Source organism: Amblyomma mixtum, chromosome 5 (assembly GCF_055824585.1).
Source record: "Amblyomma mixtum isolate Tamu chromosome 5, ASM5582458v1, whole genome shotgun sequence".
Classification (NCBI taxonomy): Eukaryota; Metazoa; Arthropoda; class Arachnida; order Ixodida; family Ixodidae; genus Amblyomma; species Amblyomma mixtum.
This window is the reverse complement of record NC_143016.1, coordinates 93,187,774-93,202,631: the sequence shown is the minus strand read 5'-3', so window position 1 is coordinate 93,202,631 and position 14,858 is coordinate 93,187,774. Positions and strand designations below refer to the sequence as shown.

The window sequence follows — 14,858 nt, the reverse complement described above, 5'->3', positions numbered from 1 at the left end:
CTCACAAACGCCTAGTGTCCACATCTGGGAATACCAGACAGCCCAACCAAAGGTGTGGAGCAGTCCACTAAATCATTTCTGACAGTAAAAGAAATTCTTCTGCTTCATATAAGAAATTACCACAATACTCCCCTTCCTTTTAAATAAAGGGACAAGCCAGTCATGAAAGCGCATCATGAAATTTTAAAAGGAATGAAAACGCTGTGCGTTTATATAGAGAGGATGAAGCCAAGTCCAACGCTGACTGTTAAAATAAAGATTTTAATTTTTACGTCACCACAGGGTCACACAAAACCTGAAAAAATAAGTCTCTCGGTAAAGGTTTGGCACTAAATATGTAGTCTCAAACCGTGATCGCAAATAAGAACTAACATGATTTTAAAAGTACAAAAAAAAATTACATTATTTTTTTAGAGCATTTGCGCTCTTTACGAGTGGCTTCCTAAACTACAAACAAAAAATTTGGCTGGGGTTCAACCTGGCTGAGCCTAGTTTACAGAGTGGAAGACAAGCCTCTCGTCCTCTTCAGTTTCTGCTTCAATCTTCGCCAACGTGCCCAGTCGACGTTTTTGATAATAAGAATTATACGGATGAGCAACATGCCAGAACTAGAGCTTCGACAATGTATCGTTGCCATCATGCGGAATCTGAAGACCTTTATGATATGGAAAGGCATCAGATTCAATAATCATGCTTAACAGAGCTTTCGCTCGTCTTACTAGGCTCAGCCGGGTTTGACCGCAGCCAGTTTTTATCTTATCATATGAGCGGTGAGTCACGTGGTTCAGCGCAACAGTGAGGTGAGCGTTGAATCACACCGTTCAACGCAGTTGCAAAGGCGAGTGAACACCGGCGGCTTTGCGTGCCGCTGCTCTGTCGAGGCGCGACAAGTCGCACGGTATGACGTCACAGCGACACCCCCCTCCGCCGCTTGAATATCATTCTTCAGAGCAACATGACCTTGAGGTTTTGTATGGGAGGACTAGAGCTTCTGCTCTAAAAACCTTGTGTTGAAAAGTGGTATAATAAAAGCTCATTAATTTTAATTTCAAGGACAGGAAAGAACGTTGAAACTGTCCGAAAGCTCAAAGGAGTGGGAACAATGGCAGCCCTGTTAACCTGGCTGTGTGCATCCACATAAATAATGCACAGTCCCTTGAAAAAATATTACCTTCCTGCATAAAGTAATTTAGTCATCTACCACAACTAGAAGGCACTTCTATGGCAACTAGAATGTTCGGCAAAAAGAAACAATTCTTTTTCTTTTGCTACTCTGGTCATACGTTTTCATCTTTTCACTTCTGTTAGCATGCAATCATTGCGATTGTCAAAGACCAGCAAAGAAAACCGTCTGTGCTTAGATTCTGGCCTCATAATACAGCAAGAGGTACTGACCATCAGATGCCGCCCCCTCCCAGTTCTTTGGCGGCTTGGCATCCTTGGCTGGCGGCTCTTCCTCGCCCGAAGAAGGGGGGCTTCGTGGCCGGGTCACGACCACAGTCGACTTGATCTTGCTCTCGGCATCCGGACGACGGCTGCGGCTGCCACCACTGCTGCTTCCACCGCTGCCGCTGGCAGCCACACCTGTGGTGACTGTGACACTGTTTCCCCCGGCACCACTGCTTGCCGACACTTTCCTCCTCTGCAAGAAAAAAAAAAAAATGAAAAGAGAGAGAGAGTAGAGCACAGCTGACATCTTGGTGCGCAGTATTCACAGGCAGCAAAAAAACACTGCCATATAACGGGAGCACACTAATCAGTGCTCCTCAAAGTAGTTCTGGGTAAGGTAGCATAGGCAGAGCAAGAAAAAAAAACGAAAAAGTAAAAAAAAATAGAGACCAATGCCATTACTTTGTTTCAATGCTCAAATTACCTCTTCCAGTGCTTTTCGTTTTCGCACAATAAAGCACCTAGAGTACCTACTATCCACAGGCAGTAGTAAGGGAGCGTGCACTCTTACATAAACCATACAATGCCTTTCTCACATCCCTTTATATATATAAAAAAAAAAACAAGTTTTACATGCTGAAACAGAGAGTGCCTACGAAGCACACTGCAGGGAAGGCACCCAAGCTAATTCTGGATCACTGGTGTTGCTCCACATGCATCAAAATACCCGTATACGAGCAGTTCCGTATTTAACCCCTACATAAAGTCAGCCAGAACAGCCAGGATCAAACCCGCGGCCTCATACTCGGGAGCAGAGCGCTACAGTTGGACAGTCAATGCGGTGCTGTAGCTGGTAGGTAATTGTCTGCAGCCACATTTAGAAATGGTACTTGCTTAGTTCAAAAGAAACTGCTTAGTTAGAAAGAAATGAGATATCTGAAGTAGCAAATGCTGCTTGCCTAAATGCGTAAAATGCAACAAATTGTGGAGCCAGACCAAAGATTTAGCAATTTGCCATGAAGAATGATACGGTGCTTTATATCAGGACGAGAATGAAATGCGTGCCACGGGCAAACTGCAAAAGGGTGAGGACTGATGTTCTTGCTTGGACAGACAGAATTACCAAAACTAAAGCCGGAAGTATCAAAGTGTTTAGTCAGACCGGTAAGGCCCTATTGCACACAGTAGTGTATATCTGTTAATTCTGAGCACACCTAAAAAGCACTGCCAATTTGACAACCCATTATTCAGCCTGTCACTGAATATTTCATGACGCAAAATTTGCACACAAAACAAACTCACGGCCTAGGCAAAGAGCCAGTTATAATAGTCTACAACAGAAATAGATTATTTGATGCAACAATACCCGGTATCTTGTTTTTGCTTTTTTAGCTTCTGTCACAGGTGCAAGCTATTACAATATTTTTATTTGTTTATACATATACTCTTTCAGACCAGTCTGTATGCAATACCGCACCACGAATTGCCATGGCATTTTCACCTTCTGATAAAAATTGCCATCAGCTATATCAGAACATCTGATGGCATGCATAAATATATGGTACCTAACTAAGTTAGTTTCTACTGCAGCAAGTGCTATTTCAGGAATCTTCCAGACGGACCAATTTGTTCAACAGGCATTTTGTGCATGTGTACTCTCGCCATAAGTTATTGCATGCCATGAACAGAAAGTCATAATATATAACCAATGATGAAGCATTCAATGACTTCCTGCAAACGAAAGTGTAACTGATCACCTCATCTTCTCATTTACAATTCAAATTGGGCCTCATAAATCAATCCACCTTAGCCCTGCAAGAAAGAATGATTCTCTACACACCTTAGGAGATGGCGACCGGCTAACAGATTTCTTGGCATCCTGTTGTTTGTGCCGCACTTTATGTCTCAAGTCTTTCTGAGACGCGTCCCTGAAAGAAAAAAAATAAAGAATAAGAAAGGAATAAATCAGTGTCAGCTGCAGAGCGAACAATTAACTAGAACGCTGCACCCATGCTCTTTCACATGTTTTTTCCTTTGTTACTCAATTGATGACATCAAAAAAAAAAAAAAAGAGAGGTTTAACGCGCTAGAACAACCAGACTTTGCACATCAATGTGTTATGCCATCAAACAAAATGAGCAATGTAGAAAGGCAGGATGAATATGCAGTTCATAAACACGCAAACACTAAACTAACTTGCGCAACATGCACAATTTTAAAGCCTAAGTGACTGAAAAATGCAAAAATTTTTCAATAGGCGCGGGAAAAAGCTGCACCTTTTGTTTCTGCCTGCACAGTTTCTGCTCAGTTCCAAGTGCAGTGTTAGGTGAGTGTTACATTGCCGACATATCAGACGTCACAGTGCCAATCAAAAACTGTAAAACGCAAACTTTCTCTCACGCATAATAAAACTACAGCAACGAAAACTTCAATCACTGCAAACACAAACCATAAAGGTAACCCTCATTACAGAAGACCCATGTGATCACCCAAAGTTACACTCAAGCAAAACTATGTCTGCACAAAACACTCTGCAAAGATTTGCAAACAGGCCCTTGTAATAGACAACAGCACTGAGCAAAAACAAAATATAAGTAGTACACACAAATTTACAGTGTCCGTGACATGATGTACTATGAAGCTATGTTTTTGGCTTTAAATGGTACCCACAGAAACTATTATGTACTTTCATTTCTAAAGTAGCCCACCGGTGACAAGTATGAGGCGTATATTCACTGCGCTCAGCAACCCCGACACACTAGTACAACTCTTCACCTCACACAAAATGAAAAACAAACAAAAAAACTCACTAAACCGGTAATGGTGATTCGAAAAGATTATCTGATAGCTTCTTACTCAATGCAGGCACAAAGCACAACCATCTGCATAACTATTCCATAACATCAGTAACCCCTATCTATACGAGAGGTAACTAAGCAATAACGGGTGCAGCATTATCCCAGTTTTCCCGATGCCTGTGGAATCCAAGCTGGCCTACCTCTCAGACTTGGGCACCCTGGAGGAAGAGGAGGAAGAAGAAGATGGGGGGTATGCCTCGTGCTGGTAGCGGCACTTGGACCCATAGGAGCAGGCCCCGTTGCGCATCCAGTTCCTGCACTGCTCTCCGGGGTCGTTACTACGGCTATGCCTCTGCAGCAGCAGCACGGTGGATGCACGTAGGCAGCACAGTATAGTTAGTCACGCTGTGGTCACAGTTACACGGCACATGCTGTACAGTGCAACACAGCAGAACACAAACTGCTGCGCTGAGCACATGAAAGCATAGGGCTGCTCAGCAGTGCTACAGAAACCAGCTTTGAGACAGAATCCACAGAACATGACCAGCTGATGTTTCTAATAAAAAGTAAAGCAATATAGCTTGCTGATCAAGTGCAGACAGAAGCATACTTAAGCGTATGTTTCATGGAGTTTTTATTTGCTAAGCAGACTGCACCCTCACAGTCACTCAACTGTTTTACGAGTTTCACTAAATAAAAGCTTCAGCCAACTTTAATGCAGAGGTACTGGCAAAAAGATAGATGAGCAAGAAAAAAATGCACAGGACAAAAGGTTAGTCTTTTTTTCAACTATTACCCGTCAGAACTAAGTCAAATGTAAACTCGTGTGAGTTAATCTGGTTATGCACCCTTATGAATACCTGCTACAGCTATGTGTGCTCGTTTTTGCTTTTCTTTCGACACAAACCACATGTGCACTGAATTGAACAGCAGTACTGACAACCCAGCAATTATCAACCATTACGACTTCTTCCAGTTACCTTACTTTTACGCGCATCAGCTTTCCATTCCAGTTCATTTTATACGGGACATAAGTATACAACACGCAGCGCCCCATTCAATGTTTATACACATGAGCCTTGTCTAATAATTTTGGCTTTTTTACTGTTTTTGCCTCTGCAATGCCATGGTACAAAGCTGAAGCCCAAAGTGTAGCACCTATTTTGAGAATACATAACAAGAAACAACAAAAATACTTTGAGAGCTATACAAGCCAATGACACATTGCAGAAATTGAATTCCACCAGAAAGTTCACCATGTTGTTGTTAGCGCTCTGTGAGATGTCAAGGAGTAGATAGATGAAAACCGAAAGAAAACATGCATAAAGATCTTGATCTGAGAAAATAAAAAAACTTGGGTGATGTTTAACCTACCCTTAAAGAGTACGATGCAATGCATTAGAGATCCCTGCCATGCAAGTAGTCCTTCTCTTGCATAGATTCATAGATTACGGGCACAGATTGCGGGCACTGGCACAGTGGTACAGCGGTTAAGCAATAAGACACTGCCCCTTAAGGTGGCTGGTGGGGTTTGTACGACTGGTGGGGTATACTGGTGGGGTTTGTACGATCCAGGTTGCTCTTCTCGAGCTCCCATATGGCTCATTTTTGCACAGATAGATCTTCGGGGGGCTGTCTACATCTCAACCAATAAGCTGATGCGCAGTGCTACAGCGGGCAAGTGACAACTGCATCTGAATTTCGTTGCCACCTGCCATGGTGGACAGATTAGACTGCCCACAACCCAGTGGGCTAGCTGCCACCTGCATTTTCGCGACACGGACAGACGGACGGACTTCTCGAGAATGGGACCTCTAATGCTACTGCATTAATATATTCCGTGAAAGACAGGAATTTGATAGCAGGGCACGAGAGTTGCACAAATAAGACATGGTGATCCACATCATTTGACTCCCCTATCAATTTGGGACAGCTCAAGTGCTTCAGTAAATGGTGCCTGAAAACAGATACAGTCTTATCAGAGCACGTTACGATTGCGCATCGAAGTGGAGAGTAGTTTGCAATGTTGAGAAGCACAATCCCCAATTCATGTCTGCTGGAAGATTTGGCAAAAAGGCAATCCCCGCCTCAATAAAATGTTCCCACCGTGTTACTGCGCGCCAGCACATTCCACATGTGTCGGCAGCAGTTACTGGAAGTCGCCGTGTTCTCAAATCAACGCGAATAAAATCACCAATCGGTAGCTTACCTCCTGAGCTGTCACAGCTCCAGGTCCTAGTCGATCAAAAACGCTTGGTCTTCTGGGCCCGTCGCTGCTTTCCTTTACATTTTCCACTGTTACCTTGCGTTGAACTTTACTGGACATCTAGAGAGCGCGAGACGACAAATGGAACATCGGCACATGATCCGAAAACCGCTCGTGAGCGCCATGCGCGCACTACGCGACTCCGCGCGAGCCGCCGTAGACAGCATGTCACACGAATCGTTGTAAACAACTGAGCATGGCTAATGTTTAATTTCCCATTTTCCCAAACTAAGCCGCTTGTTTCTTCGAGATGCTTGACACGATTCAGATGGTCTTAGGTAAATCGCAAATCGCGTTGTCAGTGTTGAGACGCTTGGGAAGTGGCGTTACCTTAGGCCGTTGCAGCCGCCGATCTCATCACATGGCGTTGCCCCTTCGAAACGATGGGAAAATATTGCACAAAAGAGACAGGGAATGTGGACAAGTAAGGCTGAGCACATGCACTATTTAACTTTAATCGTGAAGAATAGTAGTAGTAAACATCACACAAGAAAACGGATAGACGACGCCATGAGATCGCCGCCAAATATCTAGCGTGGCGGTCCCTAGCGGACCGATAGATCGCAGTGTATTTTTATCGCTTTTTGAAAACTGTGGCCACTGTAGGGCACAAAAAAAGTTAGTTTAACTGTTTATTATACGCATTAAAATAACGTTATGTTACAAAAGTTTGACTAGCTCAAGGTTCTTTCATAGCGCGCGAATTTTCGAGTCCGTCAGTTTTCTGCATGTGCCTACATCGCCCTTACATTGTTCCCAGCTTATTCTGCATTTTTCTGTTGTTTTCTCCCTCATTTTCAAAACAATAGAATCGCAAAGCACTGAAACGTACGCTGTATGCGGCACTATTACATCCTGAGAAGCGCGCCTACGCTTCCTCAATTAGAACGGTTGCGCAACGTACAGATGGTTCTCGCATCCAGAGTGCCCAGAGTTCGCGCGCCGCTTAGTAAGAAAAGGCGCGCAGACTAGACAAGACTTCCTTGTGTGGCAGAAGCCGGTGTTTCCTTATTGTACACCTCCAAGAAATGGAAAACCCGCTTAGAGTATCGAACGGTGGGGCTCGTAACAAGGAAATAAATCGTTGCCAAAATCGCATTCCCTTTCCCACGTGCCAACAAAAGGAGGAAAGCGTTTGCTGCTGTATTTTTCATTCCCGACCGGCGTTGATCTCCCAAGGGACATTCTCATCTTCAGCATGCTTAACTGTGATTTCACGAGCCTCCATTGCACATTTTTCGCATTCTTGACTGCTCCTCTGCAATAAATTTGTGCCTTTTGTCTAGAGGCTTATATCAAGCCTAGGCTGCCTTAATGGCGTGTAATGCTGGCCATGCCAACACTCACTATTACTATTTGCAGAGGCAATCTTGCACTTGCCTCTACAGCAATAATTGCTCATTAAACTATTGATTTGTCCAGAAGGTACTTCTCAAGCATATGTTAATATTTGCATTGTACAGATTTAAACAATAAAAGTGTGCCACAAGCTGCAATTGATGAAATCTTTATTGTACTTCAACACCAACATCAAAGGTTGTCAGCTTATTTTTCCGTCCACAGAACATGCCATCAATTTTTGTACGACGTTCATTTTGAGCCCAATATTGAACACTGTGGCCTTTTGCCAATGCCCAGGCAATATTTAATGTGCCAACACTATCACAAAGCAAAGCCATGCAGAGTTTGCTCGACAGAGGGCTAATAGCCATTGTGTAAACTGCAAAGCAAGCAAACGAAAAATAAACCTGAATAACAGACAGCAAGCACTGAAGTTCTTTGGCGAGTTTTTATTCTCTCTCTCTTCCTCTTACAACACACTACGCTAAAGCAGCAAACAATAATCGTGTAAACAAAAAAAACTAGCAAAAACATACCAAACTTTGCGTTGGCTCTTTATATATTAAAAAGTGCCCGTGCCAAAACTCAAGCAATACATGGCTGTATGCTCTTGGACCCGTCACACAATTAAGAAACGGTGCACTGTTATTTTCTGATGCAGCTGTTAAATACACATTAGCCTGTACAGAACAGTTTGTACAGCAGAAGCAGCAGCGCCAAGCACCGACTGACAGCCAGTGTTAGCAGTAACACCAACTGCTTGCTTTTGATGTTTGTTCACTGAGACGGATGGCATCGTTGCGGAGGTTCTCCCAAAGGCCAGGTGTCTGGATGATCTGTGCATAGTTGTTTTCAAGAGGAAACAGAAATAAAACAGTAAGCATGTATATTCCTCTTTAACCATAGTTTACAGGCAAAATCAGCTGCAATATATAATTGCAATTGATTTTTGAGTGCAGTTAGATGGCAGGAATGAACTTGACAGGACAGAGCGCTAACTCAATCCCTCAGTTTTGCGTTCAAAAAAAAAAAAAAAACAATGCAAATATCTTGCACAGCAATAGCACTGGAACTTTGTAAATGTCCTCATGGGATGGTATGGAATCTCAGTTGAATTGATATGTTCATATGTGAATTCTTTCCATTCATTTCGTTGATATGAGCAGCTGCTGTATAAAAGCAAGTGGTCTGTCAATAAAAACCTGAATTTTTAGTGCTCTGTCCCATCAAGTTTGTTCCTTCCTGTGCTGTCTGTCTGCGCTCGAAACTCAATTCCAGTAATGCGCCATTTAGCCTGCAAAAACATTCTCGCAACATTACCGGATACCAGTACTGTACAGGGACTAATTTCATCAACAAGCAAAAAAATTTTGCTTGTACTGGGCCTAAGGATGAACATGTCTTGAAAAGAGATGCGGCAGGGAGAAACTGTCGTCAGTTACTATACATGCAAATAATCTCTCTTTTTAGAAAGTAGCAGCTTTCATATACAGTCATGCCCTGTTAATATGACCCTCGCTAATGCGGACAACTCGAATCGTGGAGAACTTTTCTGGAACTTTTCTGGGCACCAAACTTCTTTGATGTACTTATGTCTTGTTAACATGGAAGCTGTGTGTGTTGTGTTTGCGTTAATATGGACAACAGTCAGAACAAAATCTCGACTGCCTTCAGCACGTTTCCAATCTTGTACTTTGAGTGCAGACACCAGCGAAAAGCAGTGCAAAAGAGCAAATGCCTTAATGATGGCCCTTTTTGTTATAATTTTATGCTTTACAATGCGAAGGTACCCAGCGTTGCATCTTACCATTTGTCACACCACCTGAGTGGCTGTGAAGAAAATAACTGCAGCTCATGCTATGTTGAAATCTACATTCAGCAACTTTCAGCCGACTGAGTATAGATAAGTACCGGCAATTTAAAAGACATGAACGGTCACGTTTTTTCATTTTTCTTCACAATTCGTTTATACAGATGACTCACCTTATGGACAGTTTTGCTTAGAAACCAGTGTCAGTATTAATGAGGCACGATTGTAATTCCACATTCAGTAGCACTAGAGAATGTAGCTTAAATTAAAAATCTGGCACTTTTTTTTTTGCTATAGTTACAACGCTCCATTTGCAAGACTACTTTTACCGCATCCCAGCAATTCATAAGCTTCACTCCATCCCAAGTGAAACCTACTACAAAGGAACAACAGGAACACTCTACAAATACTAGGAAAGAATCACAACACGTCACCTTTTCTACAAGTTCCTCAAAAGCGCACTGGACCCCGTCTTTTGTTTTGGCACTGGCTTCAATGAACAGCATGGAATGCTTCCGAGCATAGTTCATGCCTTGCTCCTTGGTCACCTCCCGGTTCTCAAGCTGAGCATCCCAGGAACGCAATAGGAAAAAAAAAAATAAAAAAGAGGGAAGAACACTCAAACTACTGCACCACTTTTAGTAACTGTGGCAACTGCATACAGCAGGTAGCAGCATGTACTAGAAGTGCAAGCATGTGGTAACAAGAACAGTTGCGAATTGGTCTAGCATGATGCAAGATGCAGAAACTATGAAAAAATTTTTTGTTACTTCATTGCCTTTCTCGTAGGTAAATGTGCTCAACATGAGCCACTAAGCACCAACTGTCAGGCAGAAGCGCTTCCCATCTCCTCCTGCTTTGCAAGCACTAAGCCATGCAACCACTCAAAATCCATACATACACCAATTACAATGGCTCAGTAGCTGTGGCATTCTGCCACTGAGCACAATGTTACAGGTTTGAGGCCCAGTTATCGCAGCTGGCTTCAATGCAGATGAAATGAAAGCGCACTCATGTATGTTCAATGCAGCATGCACTAAAGGGTCTAAATGCTTATTAGTCATTGGCAGCCCTTCAGAGACCATGGTAAAACCTGGGAATGTAAATACCGTATTTTCCGGTGTATAAGACGCGGCTTTTTTTCGAAAATCTTGCTGGTGCGTCCTATACAAGGGTGCGTCTTATATGCGAATTTTCCATCTTTTTTTGCGAGTTCATCGATTACTCCGGTTCATGCTCAAGCTTTTTTCACCTAAAAAATATCACTACCAATAACGCGGTTGTAACACGGTTAATACTTCAATACCGGGACCGCCATGCGCGACATTCTAGGTGATCTTTATCATGAAACGGCGGGGATGACGACTTCCGGGATCACAAATGCGCGGCTGTTTCGAAGGCCCCAAGCAAAAGTAATGAGAAGCGCCAAAAGATGGGGACAATCGCGCTTCTCGCCATTGTCAAGACAAGCCGGCGTTCTTTTTTAGTCACCCTTTGCTACTTTTTTTGCTCCGTGTACGTAGTGCATGTTTCAGCCGAGTTGCTTCCAGAAATGGGTGAACCTTTTGATAGCGCATCTGAAGATGAAGACTTCGAAGGTTTGAAGTAGAAATAAAATGTTGTTATGGACATATGGGGAGCTGTATCGTTTTTTCTTTCTTTTTTGCTAAAACGTGGACGGTTATGGCGTGAGTGTTGCCTTTTTTGATCACTTAGCGTTGCTTAAGAATTGCTCACAGGTACGGTGCATTTCGCGATAGTCGCGCAAGCGTGTTTAATTAAGCCTCACTAGCCTAACTGGGGTGCGTCTTATACACGGGTGCGTCTTATATACGAACTTTTTCAGTGACAGCCTGCATATATGGCAGGTGCGTCTTATACAAGGGTGCGTCTTATACACCGGAAAATACGGTACATTCAGCAGCTGCCCCATGCAGATCCATACACTACGAGATCACACTCATGTATTTTGACAACCTTTCCCAGCTGCAGCTTCTGCACATCTCTGCATTCACTCACCTTGTCAATTTTGTTGCCCACAAGCATTTTGACAACATTGTTTCGCGTGCAGTAGGTCTCCAGCTCAGCAAGCCAGTGGTCCAACTTCTGGAACGTGCTGTGGTTGCAGACGTCATACACTGCGCTTGTGCGTGCATGAAACACAAGAAAGCACAAACCTTAGCAATACCTCACTGCTGAAGACAAGTGGCTGCCAACACTATGTGAATGGTGGCCACGAAGTTTTAAGCGCATAGAATCGGGCTGCGTGTAATGTGAGATGAGGCCCATGGACTTACGTAGAGCAAGGATTTTGTGACAACTTTTCAATGGGAAGAAACCTTTCAAGAAGCTGCGCACATTGTTTGTTTTCAAATGACATAATCTGGGTATCAAGGCATTTTTGGCGCATGACGGGTAGGCATTATGAAAGGACATCGATGTGACATAAAAAATCACCCAAAGCCACCAATTATACAGTGTGCTTAAATCTAGTCTATTCTATAAGTGCCGGCAATGCACGCTAACAACAAGAATCAAAGCAGAGTTATTAGCATGTATCGAGTTTAAAGATCACAGTTTCATGTGAAGTACTTCAGTTAAAACCAATTGGCAAATCAATCAAACAAAACCAGCATGTCAGCAACATACCCAGAATTGCACCTTGAGCTCCCCTGTAATAACTTGGTGTGAGGGTGCGAAACCTTTCTGAGCCCGCTGTGTCCTGAAATGGAACAAAAATGAAGAGACATTTCAGATGACATTGGCACAGAGACCACAGGAAGCACCAATAGTGGATTTCAATCAAGAATTTACAACATGAGATACCAGTAGCCATACAAACTTAGCAACTGAAACCAAGTAACACGCTAAAGAGAAAACTGCAGAAAAAAATTCCAACATGGTGGCTTACCCAGATGGCCAACTTTGCTTTGTTCCCATCTACGGTGAGGGTCTTCACTTTAAAATCAACACCTACAGAGAGAGAAAAACAAGAAAAACAGTGAGCTGAATACTGGAGGAGTAGATTTCAATATGACTGCTACCTACTCTCGGACTATGTCAGAAAAATTCACCTAGAATTGTTTATGTCTGCCTTAAACAGTAACTGGAAATCACTGAAAAAATTGTGAGGCAACAAATACAGCATAAATTAAAAGTCTCTCTGCCAGTGAGTGCTTGGCCTGGAATGTAATACATCAAATGCATAGATGAAAAGCATATCTATTTTATTTTGCACTTATAGAGTATCAGCTGATAGAGCAAAACAACTATAAAACTGAGGCTGCAGCCATTCTCCGGCAACTAGCGACAGGGGCAGCCAGGAATGTTGGACAACAGTATGCATTTTAAGGTCATGACTAAAAACCGTCCACAAAAACAAAACTGAAGTCAATCTCACAAGAACTGAAAACAGTAGTTCCTCTGCAGCAATTCTGTTAGATAAGCTCAATAATGGCAGGGTAAACAAAATGTAACCAAGAACACATGTATGAAAATTAAAAAACATGAACCAAGAGGCTGTGTCTATGGTTCAGCCAAAATTTGCTTCCGACGACTAAAAGACTCTTTATTTCGCTCTCTACTTCCATATTCTAAATGGGTTTTGGCGTCAAACTGTTGTTACACACATGTTCTAAAGGACCGAGCAAGCCACAGGTGCCCTTGTGCTATGAAAGATCATCATCCTCGCCAAGTGCTCCTTCACATTTTTTTTCCTGCAAATTCTCTGCCTCTCGTCAGGCCAAGAACTGCACTACTAACTCAAGCTTCACAACTTGCAACGTGTGCAAGAAACTGGCTAATCCAGTCAAAAACTTGCCTAGTAGCAATCCTAAATAAGAATTCTGAGTGATCACTGGAATCAGTGTGTGTGCGTGTGTGTGATTCCAATGATCAGTCAGAATTCTTATTCAGGATTGCTATATATATATATGGAACAAACTGGTTCCAACTATAACTGATAGCTGTCGTAGATAACTGCAAAGTGAACACACTACCAAGTTAACGTTTTCTTTGTGCTATGACAACAAACTAATGCGACAGAACAGCATCACTTATGACAGAGGCTGGTCAAATCACCCTGCATTAAATACACATGCACCCAAGCTGGTCATTGAGTGAAGAGATAGCTTACCTATAGTAGCTGCCAAGTTTGGATCAAACACATCATCTGTAAACCGAAGCAGCAGGCTGCAGAGGGCAAAGGCAAATGAATGACATTAGCGCGAACTTTTTACACCCTATAAGTACAAGGCATGTGATACATACATAAGTAGCTGCAAGCCCTCATGTCTCTAAATAGTCAGATAAGCTCACATCATTGAGCATGAGCGCAAATGTTTAGCACAGTTCTTTTTCAATGGCAGAAGAAACAGCGATGTATACACAGACAGCATCAGTTTCAGAACGCTTCTGCGATACTGTTTTTTCAAGGTGTAAAACGCAAAGGTGTAAAACGCAATCAGGCTACTTTAAAGGAGTACGTGCCAAACGCTAGCATGCATGAGCCTCTAGGCAGTTTTGAAACGAAGTTAGATGTGACCAAGATTACAATATTGTCATTCGAAAAGTTAAGTCGCATCAACATCCGAGGATTAAAACTACACCAGACCGTGTATTTTCATCTGACACGAAACTTCGCATCTCAAATTACGCAAAGCGCCCCCCAAAAAATGAAACTGGGCAGCAGGCTATCCAACCTCGACGGGACCCAATCTGTCCGCGACAACTGGGCAGCAACGTAACGCCAGTAAGATGATGCGCGCAGCGATACTGCTCTTATGAGTCAGAACTGTGATCGACAGGCTATCGTTTGGCGATGAGGCGAGGACCGAGAGATGTCACGAGTTTCTGCTACGTTACCAAATGGCGACACTGGCACAGTCACAGTTCGCAACAACAAAATCAAGCAGCTCAGAGGCATCTGGAAGCTTTATTTTGCCCGTAGTGCCCGAAGCGCTCGTCACATTCATCCGACGCACTTGGTAACAGCAATGAATCGGACAGTTGGGTACAGCTATTACAAAATTCTTAGGCTTACCCGGAGAAATGCGTGATAAGACAGCGCTACGGAGAGTCACTGTCGACTCACCTCGATTTACCGACGTTGCTTTCGCCTATGATGAGGATTTTAAGCGTCGTGAGCACACCGTCGTCTTCCATGGCCACTGGTCACTGCGCGAATTTTTCGGGGAGCGCCGATGTAAACATGCGTGCCTCTAGTGGGAAAGTGGGAAGGCTGGGAAGGGCAAGC

At 43.2% G+C, this 14,858-nt stretch overlaps 2 protein-coding genes across 6 annotated transcripts in view; both read right to left on the bottom strand.

Moving 5' to 3' along the window:
* Positions 1 to 6,975, bottom strand: part of LOC149343062 (uncharacterized) — a 51,153-nt gene extending 44,178 nt beyond the window's left edge. For all 5 annotated transcript variants that reach the window (XM_089545582.1, XM_089545586.1, XM_089545583.1 and 2 more), the window contains exons 1-5: positions 6,784 to 6,975; positions 6,397 to 6,513; positions 4,388 to 4,539; positions 3,230 to 3,317; positions 1,396 to 1,642 (exon numbers count right to left, since the gene is read on the bottom strand). In XM_089545582.1, coding sequence (XP_089401708.1) covers positions 1,396 to 1,642; positions 3,230 to 3,317; positions 4,388 to 4,539; positions 6,397 to 6,513 — 604 coding nt within the window. In that variant the 5' untranslated portion in view covers positions 6,784 to 6,975. The remainder of the gene's footprint in view (positions 1 to 1,395; positions 1,643 to 3,229; positions 3,318 to 4,387; positions 4,540 to 6,396; positions 6,514 to 6,783) is intronic.
* Positions 6,976 to 7,944: 969 nt separating this feature from the next.
* On the bottom strand, positions 7,945 to 14,855 carry LOC149343061 (ras-related protein Rab-18-B-like). Its single transcript, XM_089545581.1, has 7 exons — positions 14,697 to 14,855; positions 13,740 to 13,795; positions 12,516 to 12,577; positions 12,254 to 12,326; positions 11,624 to 11,742; positions 10,039 to 10,167; positions 7,945 to 8,630 (listed from the first exon to the last, which is right to left on the bottom strand). The coding sequence occupies exons 1-7, from the start codon at positions 14,765 to 14,767 to the stop codon at positions 8,535 to 8,537; spliced, it is 606 nt and encodes a 201-aa protein (XP_089401707.1). The 5' UTR covers positions 14,768 to 14,855; the 3' UTR covers positions 7,945 to 8,534.
* Positions 14,856 to 14,858: the final 3 nt, after the last annotated feature.